Below are 21,708 nucleotides of genomic sequence, written 5' to 3'. Positions count from 1 at the left end.
GGGCCGAGCACTGGTTATGAAGTGCTTCAAAATAAAATGCCAGGCTGAAATGTCATGCTTTCTCCAAGCCTTTTCTGACTGAATCAACTATTCACATGTTTTTCGTATGTATTTTCACGGGTTTGGATCTAATTTCAGGCTGTAAATGAAGCGAGCAGATTTTCCTTAGTGCACAGTTGCCAATAGCTCCTGTGCTTTGTGGGGGTGGCAAAAGATAAATTGGTGCTGAGACCATACAAGTGGCTGGGTTGCGAACTTTCACAGGCAATGCTTTATTTACCACTTGCTCATTTTTCTTCATGCAAATAGCAACTCGTTGGTTAACATCTTTCTCCGCACTGCAGTAAGAAGATTTCAGCAGCCCGAGGGGCACAGTCACAGACATACCTCCTCTGGCCAAGGGGTGGCCCACCTGCACTGGCTGTTTAACGCTCCTGTCCCCGCTGGCTCTTGGTACAGATTTGTCTGTTGTCCACTGGGGCTCTGATTATTACTTTCTGCAGCCCTACGCAGGCTGCTGTGGTGTGTGTTGAACAACAGCCATTTTGTGTTCAAATTGTAGTTGCATTCATGGTACTAATCCAAATATATCTACTATGCAAAGCTGCTTAGCTGCTCCTGGATTGCTTTTCCTTTTAATATGCATTTAGTTTTTGAACAGAAGGTAATTCTTCTGTTTCAAAGGGCTTGTGGGGAAAAACAAAAAAGAAATTACTAAATTTCATTAGGGTGTTCCTTAAAGGTGTCATCTTCTCTGACTCGTGAAAGAAAAGGACCTTTCAAAGGAAAATGGAAATGCTTATATGCCTAACTAATTAAACAGTTTGCTGCATTACAGTGGCACTTCTATTCCATTACTGCAATGAAGACATGGCTGTAGTGGGACTGTTTACATTTAAATTTAAAGTATGAAATTGAATCTTTTCTTCAATACGAGGCCTTATTGAATATGGAGATGCAGTAAGTATTATGCCCTTACACTTCAGTGAAGGATAATATACAGGGAATGGGTTTGGTTGGCAGTTTTTGGTTGCTGAAATCATCTGAAGGATGGACTCATTTATTGTTCAAGTGTATCCTGTTGATGATAGGATAAACAGCACACTAATGAAATGAATTGGCAATGTAGAACTAGAAGCCAGTCAGAACACAGAAATTATATGAAGGGAGCAACCTCCACAGGAGAGAAATTAAACTTGGGGAAATCTTTTGCATATCTAAGTGAAATAATCTGAAATGCACTAACTCAAAATATGTTTGGTTTAATAGTTTTAAATATGTGTAATTGCTGACAGCAAATTAGATATGAAGTGGCAAGTTACATGGGGCAAAGCTGTCATTTCCGTTTCAGACAGTATATGCAAAAGCATTTTAGAGACAGTTGTTTATTATGGATTTAGTATGATTACACTTCTGGGTAAAATGTTATGATGGAGATGCTGGAAAATTTAGAGGTAGTTTGTAGCGTAACAGTATTACTATCACTCTATAGGACTGACTCATGAAAAAAGATAAAAAGGATGAAATACAGACCTTAACTGAGTGATGATTAAGAGGGAATTATGTTTGCGTAGGTGAAAAGGCACAAATGTGAGGGGTAGAAAAGAATTAATGAGATGCAGGTAGAAGAATTTGAAGCTAACACAAAACACAGGCTGAATATGGGGAGAAACAGCATAACTCTGAGATGGTTTAGGTTCCTGAATAGTTTGTGACCAACACCTTCTGATTTTTATAGTGAATTTGCTCAAAGCAATAGACGATATGCTCTTCAGTGGGAGATAGGAAGGGATCCCATCAGATTGTCCAGTGTTCTCTCCTATTATCCATCAAGGCTACCAGGAATGCCGCAGCACTTTGCTAAAATTTCTGTCCTTTCTTTAAGAGCCTGCTGGGTGCACTGATGAGGCAAAAGGCAGAAGGGAGTCGCCTGCTGCAGATACCTAATAGCATTAGTGGCAAAACCAATAGAGTTTTAGAAGACTGAGTCCTCACCAAATAGGATCCACTAGACAGTGCATAAAATTGCAATACCCTGTATTTGGGAATAAGGGAATAACCCTTTTATAAGGCTGAATTAATTTTTTTTATCAGTACTCAATGATGTCCAGGGAGGTGAGGTAGGGACGTTCTTCCTGTGCCACAGTCAGGGTGGAGAAATACAACAAATGTCATGGACTAGGAGCTGGTTTCCTGCAGGAAAAAAAAAAAAAAAAAAAAAGGCAGCTAAGATGAAACCTAGAGTATAGTGGCTATTCTTAAATAGTTTGTGAATCATATGAAGCTCATCTCAGTGTTTCCTAGAAAACTAAGATGTCATATCATCTGAAATGCTTCTAAATTATAAGCCTGGCAGTCCAAACAGCAGTCAATGACTGTCAGATAGCATCTGAAAATCGGGAGCAAACAACAATTTGACATGAGATGCTGGTAAGAGACTTGTCTACTTTCAGCAGCATTGGCCCTTGGTCAGTGGAGGTGCTCACCCAGCTTGACATTTTACTTGTTTGTTGCCATTTGATCCTTTTTACTATGCCAGCAAGGTGTTGTTTCTTTTTTCCTGCATTGCCTTGCTTTCTGGATGGCAAAACTTACCACTGCTTTTACAGATGGCAGTTCCCTAGAAATTACTACAACACATGGAGCTACTTCCCCTCCAAAATCTGATGAAGGTCTGGGGTCAGACATCCTCAGCTGTGATTTATTCCAGCTAAAGATCCAGCCATGTGCCTTTCCACGGGGTGATGTGGTAGCAAACCTTAAGGTCTTCTGAACTATGGACCAGTAGGGTATTTGAATAGTGAAGATCTGAAGCAGTGCTATAAAGAGATGTGTGCCACACTTCATTTGGCTGGCAACTTTGCTGATGTACTTCATGTAAAGCAGAGCCCTTGCCTTGTCCTCCTGGTGGCAGTAAAAAATGTTGAATAGCTTGAAATTGAAAATCTTCTTGTGAAAGGAGCAAACACTTTTGAAAATAATATGCATGAACAGCTCAGGACTATGTTTATGGAGATTCTTAGGTTTCTATATGGTGCAAGGGCACAGAGAAATACATTGTCCAGCTAATAAGTATTAAAAAATGAGCAATGGTGGTGTAGAGAGCTATGTTATCTGATGTTCCTCAGTTGAATACTACTTGTCCTCTTCAAACTGCCTTTGTGAACTGTGTAGTTTTAATTGCAACTTGTTAGGAACTCTGGTCCTGAGTCTTGCATCCTGGAGAGAGAGAGAGAGAGAGTCTTTTACAGGCACTCCAACTTAGCTTACTCTTTTTATAATATAAATAAACAGGGCTGAAATGGAGGAGGCAGCACCAGGTGAGCAGGCTTCTGCTTAACCTTGACTTGCAGCTTGTGCACCTGCAAGGCTGGATATTGTCTTATCTGTAGGTAGTGTCCTCAAGGGAAGAACTGATGTGGGTGAATAAATCTCCAGGAATTAATTTCTTTTGGGGATTATTTTTTATAGGGAGATGACCTGGGTGACAACTAGGATTCTAACGGGTAAAAACCCTCAGTGCAGGCTTCTCTAAGACTAGTTGTGCTGGATCCAAAGCTGTGCTCTGGTGGCGAGTTGGGGTAAAATACACCTGAAAATCATCTTTTACCGGCTTCATTACGGAGTTCCTGGCATTTTTGCTTTCCTGGCCGGGGACTAGCCTTCCTCTCAGGCTTGCCAGCCTTGTGAAACCGCGGCCGCTCTGGCTCTGAGCTAGGGGAGTGGGGTGGGTGCGTGGGTTGTTTTTGGCACCGTGACTCGTGGCTGCTGTAGGGAGCTCTGTCCTCACTCGGCCGGCTCGCCGGGCTCCATGGACGCCGCGCAGGGACAGCGCTGCCGCCCGCCATCCCCCGTGGGCAGTGCGGGTCTGGGGCGGGTGGGTTTCCCTCCCGGCAGGTATCCGAGGTGCTGACCCCCGCTACGCCCGGGACTCTCTGAGATGCGGGAGGCGCGGTGCTCGCACTCGATGGCGACACCGGCGGGTCCGCCCCGTCGGGGGCGTCTCCGCGGCGGCGCGGGGCCACCTCCCCCATCCCCGCCCCCTGGCTCCCCAGTCGCGGCTGCGGCTGGACGGGAGAGGAGTGGAGTGTGTCCGCGCTGCCAGCCTGCCCCGTCCCGTCCCGAGCCGACCGGGCAGCGCTCGGGGGCAGCCGCCGCCCCATGCGCTGAGGGGCGGCGGGATGGGGCCGCGGGGCACCGGCGGCCGGGCCGGCCGCACCGGGGCGCCGGCTCCCGGCTGGACGTGCCTGCTGCCGCTGCTGCTGTGCACCGCGCTCCGGAGCCTGCGGGCCAGCCCCGGCAACGAGGGTGAGCGGGGACGGGGCGTCCGGGCAGCGCCCACCCGGGAGGGTGGCTGCCGGGCGGTGTGCGGCTTCGGACTCGGCTGACTCAGTTTTGGGACATTTTGGGGCGGGCGAAGAGGGGCTCTGGCCGCGGGAGGGCAGGTCCCGCGCCGTGGGATGCTGTGGCACCGGCCGATGGGGCTGGGGTGTCCCGGGGAAGGGAGGCGGCAGCGCTGCACGGGGCGCGGGCAGGCTGGCACGGGTGGGTGTGCGCAGGTGCCTTGGCACGGGCGCGTTTGGCAGTGGGGATTTTTTTTTTTTTTGGTGGGGGGAAATGTGTGTGCGGTGTTGCATAGGTGCCTCTGCGCGGGTGGGTTGTCACGGCGGTGTTTGCTCGCGGCTCGTCCCGGGAGAGCCGCACAGGTGCATTGGCGCGGGTGGGTTTGCGGGGCTGGCACGGCAGGGCTGGGTACGGGGGAGTTTGCACGGGGCAGGGCGTCTTGCGGGCGATGGCGGGGCCGGCCGGGAATCGGCGGGGCTGGGGGAGGCTCCTGGTGGGGAGCCCTGCAAGCGCTGGCCGCAGTGCGCTTACTTCGTGGTTTAAAATACACGTATAAAAAGGAGAGGAAGCCGCGGCGGTGGCGGTGTGTAACCCGCAGCGGAGCGCGGCCGCTGGGGACGGATTTTTCTATACCTTTGATCTCCGTGAGGCCAATAGCCAAGAACGCGTCCAGGCTTCTTGTCTAGCGGGGTACTTCTAGTCTTTCAAATCGAACTGGGTTTTTTCTCTATATACGTGGTGTGGGCGCTGCTTAGGGCTTTTTATTATTATTTTCGGATCGCAGGCAGGCTGTAATGTGAAAGCAATGGGTGGAGAAGTTCAGTATCTGCAGGGGATGCCGGTGGCTCGAAGCAGGCTGGCATCGTGGTGCACCGTAATTATTTGTGAAACTCCTTTAGAAGGAGGAGGAGGTATTCAGGGGTTGGTGAAGGAAAACCGTACCAGAATTTCAAAGATGTGGCCTGAGGTAACCAGCTAGCTATAATTTATTTTCGAGAGCAAGAATAATGTGAATTGCAGTTTCCTTAAATAAAAAAAAAAATAAAAAAAAAAAAAAAGTGCACAGGAAGGGGAAAATGCTGTTCCTCTGTGTACCAAGATATCAAATGTTTGGAAAGTGCATTGGTTTGGGAGATGGTGGAAATGGCTTTGCCTTGGTTAGATAACAATGGGCCCAATCCTTCTGCCCCCACACGATTTCAGATGACTTCACCCATGGGAGAAGTGCTGGTGAGATGATGTGGCTGATTCCGAAGGGCTTTCCCTGTTACTCACCTTCCTTTTAGGAAGCATGCTGTCCTGTATGCTCCAGTCTGCCCTGATACCGTGCAGAGAGACCAACAGATGCTCTGAGCCCCGACTCAATCATCCTTGCCAGTTCTTGGAAAATCTGGATATTACTGACTGAGTCAACGGGACCATTTGCCGAGCACATAGGTGTCTCTGTGTGAATAGGCAGCTGCAGAATAGGACTTTTACATGATAGAAAACTACTGGAAAGGATTAATGAAGCCACCTAGCAAATGGTTTTAGTGGCATCTTTACAGGGATGTTTCAGGGAAATGTTACAGTAATAATGAGCAGCGTGAGAGCTTGCTTCATGGTGTCTCTGCTGCTACTTTTCTGACTGCTGCTCTCTGATTTCTGTTTCTTCAATAAATGCAAAGCTATAAGGCTGCTGGTAGGAGGGGTCTGACTGTGGACCTGAACTTATACAATAACTGCTGTCCTTTGCTGCTAGGAAAATTTATTTGTAAACAGGCATTATTTGACAAGTGCTTCTCACAGCATGTCTCCTTTGCCAATTGCTACAGAACAGCTCCGCGACTGGGAACGGCTCAGCCTGCAGTACGTGGAGCCCAGTGCATGAGAAACCTCGCACACTGCTGTCCACCTGCCTAGCAGCGTGCCGCTGACACTTGTCACCGGTTCGCGTCTGAGAGGTTCAGTTTGGCTGCTTCTGGGCTCTGATGAGGTTCTCCCCTGGGGTTAGTTGTTCAGCTGGTTAGGAACTTTACTTTTGCTCGGATGGAGGTAGCCATCTTAGAACGGTGAATAATATTTTCAAAAGTTGGTGGTATTGCACTTTCTGTTTGTTTGTTGGGGTTTTTTTGTTATCATTTGTTCTACTCACTGTGGTTAAACAACTAGCCAATACCCTGTGCTGTGTAGGTATGTAACCTGTGTGTAGTTGCATAAAGGATGACAAATTCTCAGAATTAATTTTTTCTGTAACCATGAATCACATTTTTTGTTTGTCTAAATCTAATCCACAGTGACTTCATGGGATAAGATACATGCAGTTAACAATTCACAGTATGTGATGTTCTGTTTTACCCTCTAATGGAGGAACTCTTAGGGGAAAATGCTTTAAAAATCTAGGTTAAGATTTAAGGGGGGGCAAGGGAAGAAGCAAATTCAGTGTTTTAGTTCCTTAGCATGGAAATAGCTTTTTGCAAGGGCCGCTGAGTTTCAGGAGCTCCTGCTATTTTTATGGAGAAGTATTGAGGGCCCAGCCTGTATCACAAACCTGGTCACCTTCATAAATATTTTCAATAATGCATTGAAGGATATACATAGGGAAAACTGAATGAATTTTTTCTCCAGATTTTTCTGTAATAGCTACATAAACCAGATTTTATTTTAATCACCTTTCCTCAGTTAATATGTTAAAAGAAAAACATTTAGTGAAAGATGAAGGCTCAGTGCTATTTCATGCATTTCCAAGTGTTATTTAGCTGTTATTTTTAACTCTTTAGCAGAGTCATTGATTAGAAGCAGATATTTCGTGTTTTATTTTGACTACTATTACAATTTCAGAAATTCAACAGAAAGAAAATATTCCAAAGAGTACACTGAAAGTATAGCACAGTTTTGTGAAGTTCTGGTATTCCACAAGTGCATTATTATTTTAAAATGCATTCCCTATGATAATAAGGTGTGAGAGGCAGCCCTGCAATATGCAACTGGGCTTCCTGCACTGCCTTTAGTTTAAAAATGCATGTGTTTTAAATCTTTCTGTTGTAAGTACTAGGGTTTGGGAAGTGGCTTATGTAAATTATTTATGTGAAACACAATGAATGAAGGATTTGTTTAAAGACTCCCCCTGCACCCTAAACCATATGATTTCTTACACATCGCCTATGGATTTGGAGTGGCTTGCAGATTGTGTTTGGTTGTCACTCAGATGACCTTAAAAAGTGTCATGTGGGCAAATTATTAAAATAATGGAGTACGTTATATCTGATTGCTTGTAACAAAATAACTCCAAAACATATTTGCATAATTGTAATTAAATACAAAGTATATTTCATTTTAGGGCTTTTCAGCAGAAGTGCTGATGAGGCAGTGCTTAATAATGAAGTGTACTGTTAAGCAAATCAAAAGAAATGCCTTGTTAAAGAATGACATTGACTTACTTAGACAAAGGTGAGAAACACAAAATGGGTCTTAGTAATGTGTTGTATTAAGACTAAAGGGATGTTCTTTTTGTTACGAACTCCTGCATTTGGTCCTTTCTCTCTTAATTCATCCAGGGCTTTTTGAAGCTCGCTTTATCTCAGTGTATCATTTTTCATTTGAATGAATGAATAAATTAGTACAATTAAAGGGGTGGGTCTGGTGCTGGCAAAAATAAAGGAAGATTGTAATTTGCAAATTACTCCTGCCAGAGCTTGAAATGAGCCTACCTGTTTTCGGTGTGTTGACTTGTGTGTGTGTGTTGTTTTGTAGTGGCATATAATTTCTGTGTCATGGCACACTGGATAAATGCGTTATTTAGGTATAACATCACAATGTTTATCTTTAATCAGTGAATGAAGTCTTTTTCAGGAAGTTTTTTTTTTGTGTAGTAGAAGCAGGTGTGAAAATAGTCTTAATTTTCATATCAACGTATTTCAATTAGTCTAATGCTTTGGGTAAAAATACACATGATCAGAGCATTCTGCTTATTTGGTTGCTCTTAGTAGCTTGGCTTAATGTGTCATGCATTCACATAGCTAGTGTATTCTGCGTAATTCTGTAGGTATTAAGTGCTGCTAGCATGCCTATACCTTGTGTATGCAGAATAGGTAAGTCTGGACACATATTCATGTGCTCACAGTTCTTTAAGGAGGCTATAAGGAGTTATCAGTTCTTTATTTGGTGTGTTGGAATAGTTCCCTGTGTGCTTTCCTTGACAGCAGAGCATGGCCTCAGTGCCATGTGTTTATTTTACTCACTGGAGTAATCCCATTAACTTTAAAATTTACTGCAGTGGAATTACTGGTATGAGGAAGGACAGCTCATGTCTAATGGTCTTTTTGGGATCTGTCTGGTGTGTGATGTATGGCTTTTCAAGAGGTTTAGAATGACTCAATCATGGCTTTAAAATGGAACTGCTATCCTTTTGACAGTAAAACAACATTTGAAACTCAGCACTTTTAAGTCTATGACTAAAAGCATTGCCGCCTAATGACACGTGTTTAAAACAAGGGAAATAAACAATAGCAAAGATTGACTCCAAGATAGTGCCTATTCCCTTTTAAAGCTTATCTTAAAATTTGTGATAAATACGAGAAAACAGGCAAAATGTCTTAAACAGTAACCGACTGCCTGCTTATAATATGGCAAATGTTGACACTGTAATTTGATACATAAAGCAGCTATTTGCACATCAATATACAGATGAGTAAACTGACAGGTACCATGGGAGGAAGGGAAGAATTAGTAGGTTTGTGTGACAGTTTCTTCCCTCTCCACTGTTAACTCTCCCACCATTACCTCACTTTGTCTGCTGTTCTCTCTCTGTTAAATAAGAAAACAGAATCTTGCCCACAAAGAAGCATTTATTCTTTGCATTAAAAAATACATAGTGTTTTGCAGCAGGCTTACAGGGGTAGGACGGGGGGGCATCATGGTGAGAGTAGGATTTCATGAAATCTAGCAGAAATTGCAAAGATGGGACAGTTTATTATGTGGTGCCTTGTGCGCTGATCTTGCTGGTTTTACGCTTTATTGTTCCAAGGATTCCCATGCTGCTTCTGCAGGAATCCTGGTTTCCAGCACATGCTGAGCAAGCGCAGCACGTTTGACCCAGGAAAGTCCAGCTGAGTTAGCTCAGCTGAGCAATGATGTTGCACGCTGTTTCCTTTAGGGTCTTGAGATGTGGGTCTGTTAGATCCCCCAATCTTTCTGACTTGGAGCTACATTTTTGGTGGCCCATTCCTGTAAGTGTGTTCTGGAAGTGTATGTTCTGGAATAGAGATGACCTTTAAGCATTGCTCCGGGATATCAGGGAAATGAAACCCTGCCCTAAAATAAAAAGAAAATGGCAATTTTAAAAAATATTATCACTTCCTCTTTAAGAAATAAGTTGAAATCTGTACGTGGTATAAGGGCAAAATGAGATGTAAAAACCCTAAACACACAACAATTGGTCACTTTGTAGAAGCACTGAATTTCATAGTTAAGTGCTTGCTTCTATGGAGGAAAGAGTATTCAGTGCAGCTCTTCAGCAGATACTCAACCTACTGTCTAATAAAAAGGTTAAAAAAAAAAAAAATCTCGTTCTTTTAGTAAAACATCTAAACACAGAATTGAAATCTGTCACAAGTGCACCTTTCTCAGTGACCATAAGTGCTGGTGAGAGATAGAGCCTCATTTCAACCGGGATGGACTTGAACTAGGTATTTCTTTTCTTAATTCAGAGAATGTTGCAGAAATACTGTGTTAATGATTGCTCTTCACTAAGCTGATTTTTTTTGATCTCTGCTAGAAAAATTGCTGCATATTTTAAAAGCTACTAGAGAATCCCTTTCTCCTTTGAAAATGTATTTTGTTCTTAAGATGTACCTATTGTTTTTTGGTTTGTTTTTTTTTGGCACAGGCAGAATGGGGAGATGGATCATTCTTTGTGTTCACATCGTGCCTGTCCCCCAGTCTGCTCTGTGACTAGCTGGACATTGAGGTCACAGGTTTTGCTGAAGTGAAAGAATTTGCTGCCCCAGTTGCTTTCACACCCAGCTGTATTGGCAAACTTGAGCACTGGCCTTCAGTAGCTTAGGTGTCTCTAGGGATTTGCTACCCTTTCAGTTGTCTCTCTGACCTATTATATCTCTTACAGTCTCAGTTTTGGTATTTGCTATAGCTTTGGTCAGTGCATTATCTGAACCTCTCCGAAGGTTTAATGCGCTTATCCTCTTGGAAGTGGAAAGCAATTATCCCTGTCTACTGCAAGGAAGCTAGCAGTGAGGGGACAGTCAGGAGTGGATGTAGGCACTGCAATTCACAGCACTTGGCTTCTGGGTGTGGTCGGTGATGGGTGGCTGTTTGCAGAGGTCTAGCACCATATTGCCTGCTGTGGACAAGGGTACTGGGACCTGCAAGTTGCCCTGGGCTGTGTGTGTGAGCACAACCTTCCCTCTTCTGCTGTGCAAAGGGGGCTGATGATGCTTTGGGACAGAAAAATTACCATGGGACTATTCAGTGCTTGCTGTCTCACTGGGGTTATTGGTGGGAAAACACCCTCCTTTTCTCTCCCTCTTCCCTGGTATTTGAGTTGTACAGTAGGTATGTTAGGAGGACTTGGACCAGGTAGAGCTGCTTAAGTGATCACTAGCCAGAAGGATGAGAGATGCCTCCTGGAGGAGCTGATATAGCATGTGCTATGACAGCAAATCCAGGAATACCTGTATGAGCCTGATCACCATCTCTAAGGGCAAAAGGTGATTCCTGCCCTTTGCCTTCCCCCTGGCAAGCTCCTGGACATCAGTTCAGGAAACCATGTCTTGGGGGCGTGCATTGAGAGGAAACAGTACCCTGCAAGAGTTGAGAGCTTCTAGGTTTAGGTGGTCGTGTAGAAGGTATTGAACCTGTAGGAGTGAAGATAGGACCCTGGAATTGCAGGCTTCCATGTTAGCTAAGTCACTGTGGTGTGCAGGGGGCAGTGCTGAAGTGTCTTGCCAAGGTAGTAACTACTGAGTTCTCTAACCCAGGTCACTTCATGTTAGAAAGAGGTGAGAACAACCAGTTTGAACTTTGTAATTCTCTGAGGGGATAGAGGAACATATGAGAGGAAATGCATTATTCAGTATCAGTAATGAGTATTTCTTCATGTTTCTGAGTAGACTTGAATGACTTTTTTAATTGTTCTGCATGTCTCAAACCAGTAGAACTACTTGGCGAAATTATCTGCATACTTGCTTTGTAGGTTAATTTTTTTAAAAACTCCAGTAGTTTTGGTTTATCCATTTTCACTTTAGTAATATTCACAAGCAATTTCTTACTAAAATGTGTTGGCAATGTTCTGTTCCCACTAGCAACCTCCACCCTCTTTCCTCAACAGAAATAGAAGGGATAAACTGTCAACCCCCTTGAAAAGCCAATAGATCATCTTAAACATTTTTTTTCTCCCAAATGCTTTCTAAGCATTATGTCAGTTCCTTTTTTTTTTTCTACTTGAGTGAACTCAGTGGCAGCAGAGTAGTCATTATTGTCAATAGGAAGGCTTTATTGGTGGTGGACAGTGAGGTCTTGCAAGTCCACTGGTAGTGAAAGCTGACAGCCTTGACAGGTTTGGATATGTCTATGCCACGTTTCTTCCCTTTTCTTCAGTTTAGTTATATGCATAACAGAATTTGAACACCATGTCTTTTGGGATTCCTTTTAGGAACAGAGACCATAAAGATCATATTGCTTTTAGTTGTTGATTTAGGGAAGAAGGTGAGATTTCATCTCAGCCCTGCTAGCAGGTGTTTTGATTGTATTGAGAAGCTGTTGGGATGTTATGGCTTGTGTTTGTGTGTGCTTAATAAGGTGCTTGCTTAAAGTAGGGTCTTGAGGAAACTGCCCCCTTCTTGAAGACACTGTTTTCCTCCTTCAGTGGTTTGTAGATGCCTTGACAGGTTGGAGATCCTGGTCTGCAAGACAGCACTGGTATTTAGTTTCTCCACATAGGGTAGTTGTTAATGTTGCTGGTGCTGGTTGTGTGTTGTCTTCAGGGGAAGCTTCTTTTTCCTTCTTAGAGGCAGTGTGATGCTTGCCCAGCTGGATATCCCAAAAGATTAGTGCTGCAGCCAGCTCAGAGATCCATTGTTGTGCTGATACAGCATTTTTTTTCCCTAGTGAATCTTATGAATGAGACTGGAAGCATTTTACTGGCTTTCTTCACAGTGAATAAATCCGCTTCAATTAAATGGCGATTTTGGTGGGAATGGGAGTGTTTACCATTAAAGAAAAGCAAACCATACTGGATTTTTGAAGTTTCTGGGCACTTTGGTGTCAAGCTAACCTAATCACTTCTGCTTTTAAGTTATATGTGGTGGGTAGAACAAATGACTGCCTCTTGTTTTGACTACAAATCTTTGTAAGGAAAAAGTCAGCAGTTTCCTATTTGTTTTAGCGGGTCGGGTTATCAAAGTGAGCTTTTCGTCCCGCTCACTGGTGCTACAGCTGGTTCTGTGCCTGCAGGAAAAGTGCAGCCAACCTGAGGAACTTTGTCAAAGGGCAGTATCATACCCTCGTAAACGGTGTGTTCAAGCAAATTACAGATGTAATGCAGAAATTACTGGATGAAATTCTCTGGCTGATGTTATGATTGCCGTTGTCCATCTGGCCTTAAAAACCTATGAATCTGTGATGCAGATTCTAGTGTTTTGGCTCTTGCTATAAAAGAGAATAATGATAACTTGGAGCAGAATGAAGCCAACAGAATAAAATATAAATCTGCAGTTAATATTAGTTTGCAAGTTCATTAAGTAGTGTATACTTTCTTCCTCCAGTGGGCTATAAATAATAGATACTGCTACAACTTGCACTCTGCTGTAGTTTGTTTCCACTGATGGAAATGTTTCAGAGGTTCTTGCCAGTGTGTGTTTTGTCCCAACTCAGTGTATCTAATTAATTCAAAACATCTGCTCCCTGATGACTTTGATTTCTTTCAAGAGTTTTTTTTTTCATTTGTTTATGCTTTCTTTGGTTATTTTTGACTGCCACTTGTTGGAGTGCCTTGGATATATACTTTTTGAAGAAATACTTGGCAGGGAAATACAACAGGGAAAACAGTTGGAAAATGAATGGCAACAATACTGCAATAAAACCAGTCAAGATTTATGAAGCAGGAAAACTTTGACTCATGATGATGATGAAGATTCCTCTGCAGTCAGCGTGTCTTGGTAGCACTGTGAACTCCAGGAGTACTGGAGGAAGGATGGGGAGGTATGCAGTGTAAGGAGAAAACAGCTCTTTTAATGATGTATTGGCAGCTATACCCCCTCATTTGGGTAGAGGAAAAGAAAAGGAGACCAAAGACATGAATCTTGATGAAAAGTTGGTAATGCTATTCAGGAGACCTTCTGATGAAGTGCAGAGAGCTGCTGTCGCATCATGTTGTGCACCTTGACCTCCATCCAGCAGAGGTTTCACCTCGTGATTAATTGTCAGTGTGTGAGAACTCCTGTGAGTATCCCACAAGCTCTGAATATTGGGTCAGAGCTGGGGCTACCTTGATGTAGCTCCAACCTTTCTGTGGATGGCCATGTCCTGTGGAGTGCTGTGCAAAGGGGGCCAGGAGCTGCAGGAGGAGCCTGAAGGAGGATGTAGGAGCACTTGACTCACCCCTTCTTTCATATAGGACTTGGGCATATAGGAGATACAGGATTTGGGCTACCCATAATGATGTTCAGATTCCTGTTCAATTTGTAATAAGTGTATTAAAGCAAAGTTTTCCCTCAGTTGTTTAAAACAAAACTTGTTTGTTAAAGTGTTATTCTTTAGAACTGTGCTACTTTAGAAAGCATGTGATGTTTTCAAATATTTATGCAGGCTTTAAGGAATGTAGCTTTGCTACTGTTCATTTTTTGATGAAACCTGTAGTTTTAGGGTATTAATTTGATCAAAGCGGATGTTCTTTTCCTCTTGCTTTAAGTGTATTTCAGTGAAATAATTAAAAAAAAGTATTCTTTTGGCTTTAGAACTTCATGAGACAAACTCCATCAGCTTTTGCTATCCTGACCATTTTACTTTTTCTAGAGCTGTTAGTCAGGATATACTTTGGTAGAGGATGCTCTGTAGTAAACCTCAGCTTGCAAACGGTGCTGCTGAAGAGCAGGATTACTCCAGTGTATAAGGATTTCTTGGAAAGCAGCTCAAAGACCACGGTAACTCAGAAGAGTTCAGTCTTTTGTATGCCTGCAGAGACTTTGCCCTGGTGTAAGCAGTGAAGGTTTTTCTGGAAGATCCTTAGTTATTGAAATAGCAGGAGGATGTGTGGCTGGTAGGATCAGAAATACTCAGTGTTGTAGCTTGTTGGTGGGGGATTTTTGTTTTTTATCTTGTTTTTTTTCCCATTTGAAAATGGAGTGAAGAAAAAAGATGCTCCAGCTGATTCTGCTCCAGTCCAGAGCCAGAGGAGCCATCTCTCTTCAGTGATATGATCAAAAAAATCCGTGAATCGGTGGCTTCTACTGCAGGCATTGTACCATCATGACAGGACTGTCATGCTTTCGCCTGGGCAAGCTAATCCTGCCACATGGCACTGTTTTAGGTGGCTGTGTCAGATGGGGAGCTCTGCTGTGTGAGCAGCAATGTTGCTTTAGGTGAATGCTGAATGCCATCAGCCCTGGCATTTTATGTGCTTCCTTCCAGCCACAGTCCCTGTGTAGCCATGGTGAAGGTGCTAAATGCTGACTGTATGAACATGACAAAGACATTTAAATAAAAACCCAAATCCAGGCTCCCTGACAAAGATTCCTTAGTGAAAAGCCTCCGTTAATTCACCAGCTAGAGTTCAGAGCAAAGGTTTAGATCACTTCAGGTTTTATTCTATCTTGATTGCTCACCTGCAGTAACCAGCCTGTCTGAGAACAAGAGTGTATGCAAACTCCCCAGGCTATTATTCTGTATTAAAAAAAAGAAAAAAAAAAAAGAAAAAAGAAGGGCTGTGGTATGACTTTAGACTTAATCATCATTTATCCTGCCCTGAAGGCATGGAAGTTAATGATGATATAGATCTGTGTGGTTTTGTGTTCCCCTTGACTGAGCATTAGAAATAATTAGGGCTTATGGGATGGATGCACTGATGGTGGAGATGAGCAAAAAATATTTTTGAATGTATGTGCCTCTTCCAAGTTTGCTGGCAAAGATACAGGTGCTAAGTGTATGCTTATGGGGTCTGAGGTTTCTTGCTTGTTTGTTAATATATAGCTAGCTGGTGTTGAGGAGAAAGGAAGTGGGAATAAATGAGTTCTGTTATTTTGGAGGCTTTTAAGATCATGGGCTAAGCAGAGTTGCTAGTGATTTCTGAAGAGATTATCTTTTATTCAGCAGGGTAAGCTCTCCTGTATCCCAGGTGCTCCTGAGTACAGCTCTGGCTTATGCCTGTGGAGGAGGCAGTGTTGGGGCTGGTCCAGGAGTCCCAGGCTGAACAGGAGCTGGCCCTAGACCTTTTGAAATACGGAATCCTTATGCACATAATTGGAGGTGTTCCTGAATTACCTCCTGCAATGTCCTGGGTGTTTGGATTATTTGGTTATTAGACAGCCCCAGCCAAATACATGCTTACAGTCATCACAGGTTGAATGGAGAGGAACTGGTTCTGCTGCTCTGTAGAAGACCTCTGGTCTCATTTCTGAGTCTTGCTGTGGGTCAAATGAAACACAGTTTCAGGGGGGTTTGTTCAGGTGCAAAAAGACTTGATCTCTTCCCAAGTAGCCCCATGGTGAGTTTAGAAGCAACTGTTTGGAATGGTGGCAGTCCTTCCATAAAGTCTCTGCTAAAATGTTTTCCTCTATTCCAGGTGGCTTCTTTACCTGTTGCTTGCCCATTGTTTCTTCCCCATCCTGGCCAATCTGCAGTGCTTTGATGAAAGCCATTTCAGAAAAAATAATGTTCCAGCCAGGCTGGAAGGTGACAAAAAGAGAGAGATGGTGCTGAGCCTGTATGGGCTTGTGTAGTGGGACTGTGCTGGTGACCTGTCTGGCAGTGCAGGAAGGAAGGCTGCCTGAGGGAGCATTCCCAAGGTGTTGGTAGGAGCATCTGAACGGGGAACTCTTGCAGCTGGGCTGTTTGAGGAACCACCCCCTTGGAGAGGGGATTCTGGGCCCTGGCCTGGCTCAAGACTGCATCAGGGTGGGGTTGTGACGTTGAAAATGATGCAAGTAAAGGTCAGATGCACTGGAAATGACTCGGTAGGATGCTGGTGGGGGAGATGCAGACACTAGACTTTTGGTGCTCCTTAAAGCAAAAAATTTCTGTCCTTGCAGGCAATTTAGCATACTAGCTAAATATGTTCATCAGAGCAGATCAATGCAGTGCGGTGTTTTAGATGATATACCATGAAAGCAGTCCTGGGCCGATGCTCACGTGGCAGGCAGTGTCTGCTGTGCCTCAGAAGCCCCTCAGAGTTGTCTGAGATGAGGTGGGTGCCCCTCTGATCTCCGAAGAAGCCCAGGTACAGTGACAGCTTAAAGTCACTTGTCACTCTTGTCTTCCTGGCGTGAGAGTTTTGGGTTACTGTGTGGTGCCTGTCGAAAGGTGTATTCTGTCCTATGTATTTTGCTCTATGCAGAATGCTTCTAAAATAAGAGAGGAAGTGAGTCTTTTCTAACTGGGGATTTAGTATTCAACTCTGCTAGCTGACTCACTCGTTGGAAAATTCCCACTGACTTGACTTAGCATGGAATGGGTTGTATTATCTTTTCATATGCAGAAAATTATTTTGAAATTGAAGTTAATAACAGCAATTTAAAAATTGTCGTTGATAGAAAGATAATACAATATTTAGTTGTATCATGTTCTTTTTATGATCTGATATTCGAATAAAGTGCTTTTTCTGCTTTTTTCCTTAATTAGCATGTCATGAAGAAGCTTGTGACATCAAACACAGCATCTAATTACATTCATTAGTAGCATCTCCAGGACAAATTTTAATTAAGTTGTACAATGTAGATCAATACTTGTTTTGCATCCATTGCAGCCTAACAACACGAATATACTGTTCTGCACAGTTTAATTACAGTGATTGTAACAGAAGGAATTTGAGTAAATCTGCCATTTTTACCACTGCACTCCTGTCTCTTGCATTTTAAAATAGTATACATTTATAATACAGGGAATGTTATTTATGTGTTTTTTATCTTGAAGAATATTTTAAGGTCACTCTTGGTATCCCATTGAAAAGAAAATGAAGTGCAGTTCAGGAGCACTTGGATACTAGTGCTTGACTTCAGCTGGAGCAGGAGAAATTAATGACCATTTTACCTGAAGACTTCAGGAGGGGAAAGAGTGGTCATCACTGGGTGACATACCTAGTGGTAGATGTTAGCAATACTTTTATTTTGCATAGACTGTTGAGTGGAAAGCCACCTGATTGTATGTTTACTTACTGTGAATGTAGTTCAGTGTAGTCTCTGAGTATTGCTTCCACCACATGTACTGCAGTTTGGTAGCACTGACAGCTTGCAAACTGTTCTCTTTTTTGGCAGGAGAAAGCAATCTAGGAATGAAAACACTGAGCTACCAAATGTATTTTGTTCAACATCAGGAAAATATAGATGACCAGGCAGAACATAAATCCCCTGTGACAGTGTCCTGCATTAATACTTGCATATATTGTGAAAATATCTGGATAGACAAATCTTTTTAAACATAAGTGTTTGCCAGAGCTGAGAACTGATTTTTTTTTCCACATCAGTGTTGTATTCCTGTGTTTTGGCCTGATTTTGTGTACAGAAACTACCATAGTCAGCCTTCAGTACAGCACAATGATAAAGACTAAACTGATTTAGAGAACTATATTTTTTTCAAAATAAATCAGTTGTTTAATCTTTATTTGCTTTTAAATATTCTTTAATATTTTAAAGGAGCATGCTTTGTAGTATAGTGTACTTCTGGGTTTTCTTACTATGACTCTATAAATGGTAAAATCCTGAGGGTTATGATGCTTGCATACTTCATATTTGTGCATGCAACCTGTTTGTTTCTCTTCTCCAGCAACCTTTAAATAGTTAGACAGTTGCATTTCTAAAAGAGTGAACACAAAGCCTCCTCCACCCATTTCGAGCTTGTTCTTGGTCTAGGTAATCACAGGCTAGAAAGTCTTGAAAGTCCAATTACCAAAACTTCCAGTGGGACTTTTAAGGAGCACACAGGGTGGAGGTCAGGAGTTGAAGACCCAGGAAAATCACACCCTTTTCAGGAAGGACTTGGGTACAAAAAGTGAAATATTAGGCAGACAAATATACTCATAGAAGAGAGTGTTGTAATCCAATGAGGAGGAAGTGTGCTTTTAAGGTAGAAGAAATTTGCTTCTAGGTTGAGATTTTGGATGACAGTTGATGATTCAAAGACAAGCTTTTAATTTGTAGATTTTAAGCCCTGGGTACAGAAGGTGAAAGCTCAGCACCATAGGCTGCTACAGTTTTTCTTAGCTGAGTTAAGCATGTGTAGATTTAGTTACTTCACACTTCTTACTCAGTATTTCAGGTAATATGAGGGGGGAAATGTTTGGAATAGGTTTTTCTTGCTGTTTAATGCAAACTTTGGATTGCTTATGTGACTCAACAAAGCTACTATGAATTTTTGTGTGTGGGAAAAAAAAAAGATACCTTGGACATCTTCTAATGAAGATGTCAAAGACTGGAGGGAAAAATGTGGAAGAGGGAGAAAAGAATAGATTCTTGATAAGATTAATACTGTAATACTTGAATATAAAATACTTTAAAAAATAATTCATGATAATCAAGAAACTCTGCATATTGTTTCTGTTTTTGTTTTTGTCCTAAAGGCCTGATTATGGTAAAAATACACGCCACATTAGAAGAAATGTATGTATAAACATGCTCAGATGTTTGTGAGCATATATTTATGCCTATATACTGTATGTCTAATATATGCACATAAACACATTTTGTGTATTGTGTATTTATTCCCTCGAGGAGATCAGATCCTAAGAATTTAAAGGATCTGGTTTTTACAGAAGTTCAGTGCATTTGAAACTTGCTTTCAGTGTCAGATCTCAAAGGAATAAACTAATGCATACATAGAACTGTTTTCAGTGTATGACCTCATCGTTAGAGGAGTTATTGCACTGTTATTCTCCTTTACAAAAATCCAGCTTCCTTGGTTAATTATAAACAATCTGTTAGCCATAGTCACCCATATCTTGAAATATCTACTCAAGTTTGTAATCCGTCCATCTTCCTTAACAGTTTTTTTTCCTCTTATTTTCAGTGAATTTGCTGGACTCACGTACAGTAATGGGGGATCTAGGATGGATAGCCTACCCAAAAAATGGGGTAAGTCTGTGTTGTTGTTTGCTTTCTCTCTCACAAATTATACTAATAGTTTCCATTTGGAAAGTAGACTACTGGGTTTAGAAACTCCCTGGAGTGATCTGTCGGCAGTGGAGGGAAAAAAATAAATAAAACAACAAGCTGTGACTGGAAAAATGGAGCTGTGTGGCTAGGGGATTGATTTATTTATGTAGCACAGCCAGCCACAAGTATTAAAAAAATGATCATGAGTCAACAACCTCACTCCTCCCCTCCCCAAGAAAATCCATGAGGTTATTTAAATTTCTTCTAAATTATAAATTCTTGCTTCTTCTTCTGAGCCTTTGGGGTAAATGTGGAACGCGATTTTCTGGAAGTTTCCTTCTGAAACACAAGGTCTGGAACACTGCTCTATTAAATGAACGAGGTTGTTCACAAATACATCACAGACTCATGAGAAAGCTCTGGGAGCTGATAACACTGGAACAGGAGTTGAGTTTCAAGCACCTTGAATAATCTCTGTCCCTTGCAATTACCTGTACTAAGAACTGTTCAGCTTTGAGAAGAGATGGCTGAGGGGGACCTCATCCATGTCTATCAGTATCTGAAGGGAGGGTGATTGACATGAGGATGGAGCCAGGCTCTTCTCGGTGGTGCCAAGCAATAGGACAAGAGGCAATGGGCAGAAACTGATGCACAGAAAGTTCCATCTGGATACGAGGAAGAACTTCTTTACTGTGTGACTGACCATGCACTGGAACAGATTGCCCAGAGAAGTTGTGGAGTCACCTTCCATGGAGATATTCAAGAACTGTCTGGATGCAATTCTGTGCCATGTGCTCTAGGATGACCCTGCTTGAGCAGGGATGTTGGACCAGATGATCCACTGTGGTCCCTTCCAACCTTACTCATTCTGTGATTTTGTAACTGAGAGAACCCAGCCTGCTAATTTAATACCTTAAATACGTGTTGGAGTTTAGGTGTGTTAATACCCTGCAGTGTGTCTGTTTGACCTGACTGCATCATGTGAGAAGTCTTTGCTGTGAGTTTTAGTCTCTAGTTTGGGGCATCCTTGATGCCGTACTGTAACACAGCTTTGGTAGTCTTGAAAGGTTGAGTTCTGCACCATGCTGGGTAGTTCTGCCAGTTCCTGAAAGCGATGAGCACTGTGTGAGGTGAGAAAGCATCCTAAGTCAGAAATGCTGCACAACTGAGCCCTCCAAAAGAACAACTCACAGGAATGTGTTATTCCAGTGTTTTAGTCACCAGTTGAAACAGGCTGCAGAATTGTCTTGTACTCCAATTAGATTGTCATAAAAATGCTGGGAGTGTTTATGTAAACTTCAGCCAACTCTGCATATATATATATATATAATCATATATATATATAAAACAATAAATTAAAATCTGATTTTCCTTATATTCTGTGTGAATTAAGGGTTGTAGAAGTGGCAGCCTCACTCAGACAAGCTGCATGTTTACAGACACAGATTACAGCAGGAATGCAAAAGCTACACAGGGAGCTGATTTTATTTTCAAATCAATTCAAGATCCAATGCTGTTGCAGTTAGTCTATAACTTTTTTATCTATTGATTTAAAGCTGAGAACAAAACTTGCTGCCCTTGCTTGTATGGGCATCAGAATAACCCGTGGCACATATGCTGGCAGAGTAGTATTTTAGTGCCATGGCACACCATAAAGATCCCAATGTCCATTCTTAATGTATGATGTTTTTCCTTTTTGAACATCTCTTGGTATTTTTCCTTTGGTATAAAGAACAGTAGCTGTATATCCCAATACCCTTACAGGAATATCAGGAGACAAATAGCTAAACCTGAGGTGTTCAGAATACTTCTGAGTTTGTATGTGTAGATGAGTAAATGAAAACCTAACTATCCTATGCATAAGCCTCAGTTGTATCTTTTCATTATTTACGGGAACCTTTCTGTATTTACAAGCTCAGTTTCCAAAGACCACCTGGAAGTATGCTCATGAATGCCAACTTCAAAGTTACTGACTCAACTGGGAGAATTTTTTTCCCTTGATTTGTTTCCACTTTTTATTTAAAAGTGAATTAGGCAGTTGGTTTTCAAATTTCTAGAAATCCCTTCTTCT

At 42.3% G+C, this 21,708-nt stretch overlaps 1 protein-coding gene across 15 annotated transcripts in view; it reads left to right on the top strand.

Moving 5' to 3' along the window:
* The first annotated feature begins 4,067 nt into the window (after window positions 1-4,067).
* The window catches only part of EPHA5 (EPH receptor A5), a 202,952-nt gene continuing 185,311 nt past the window's right edge, over window positions 4,068-21,708 (top strand). For all 15 annotated transcript variants that reach the window (XM_050337744.1, XM_050337743.1, XM_050337738.1 and 12 more), the window contains exons 1-2: window positions 4,068-4,308; window positions 19,552-19,616. In XM_050337744.1, coding sequence (XP_050193701.1) covers window positions 4,182-4,308; window positions 19,552-19,616 — 192 coding nt within the window. In that variant the 5' untranslated portion in view covers window positions 4,068-4,181. The remainder of the gene's footprint in view (window positions 4,309-19,551; window positions 19,617-21,708) is intronic.

The sequence above is a fragment of the Myiozetetes cayanensis genome, unplaced genomic scaffold, assembly GCF_022539395.1.
Source record: "Myiozetetes cayanensis isolate MyiCay16 unplaced genomic scaffold, myiCay2020 scf7, whole genome shotgun sequence".
Classification (NCBI taxonomy): domain Eukaryota; kingdom Metazoa; phylum Chordata; class Aves; order Passeriformes; family Tyrannidae; genus Myiozetetes; species Myiozetetes cayanensis.
The sequence above is the reverse complement of the archived record's forward strand: the minus strand, read 5'-3'. Positions and strand labels throughout refer to the sequence as shown.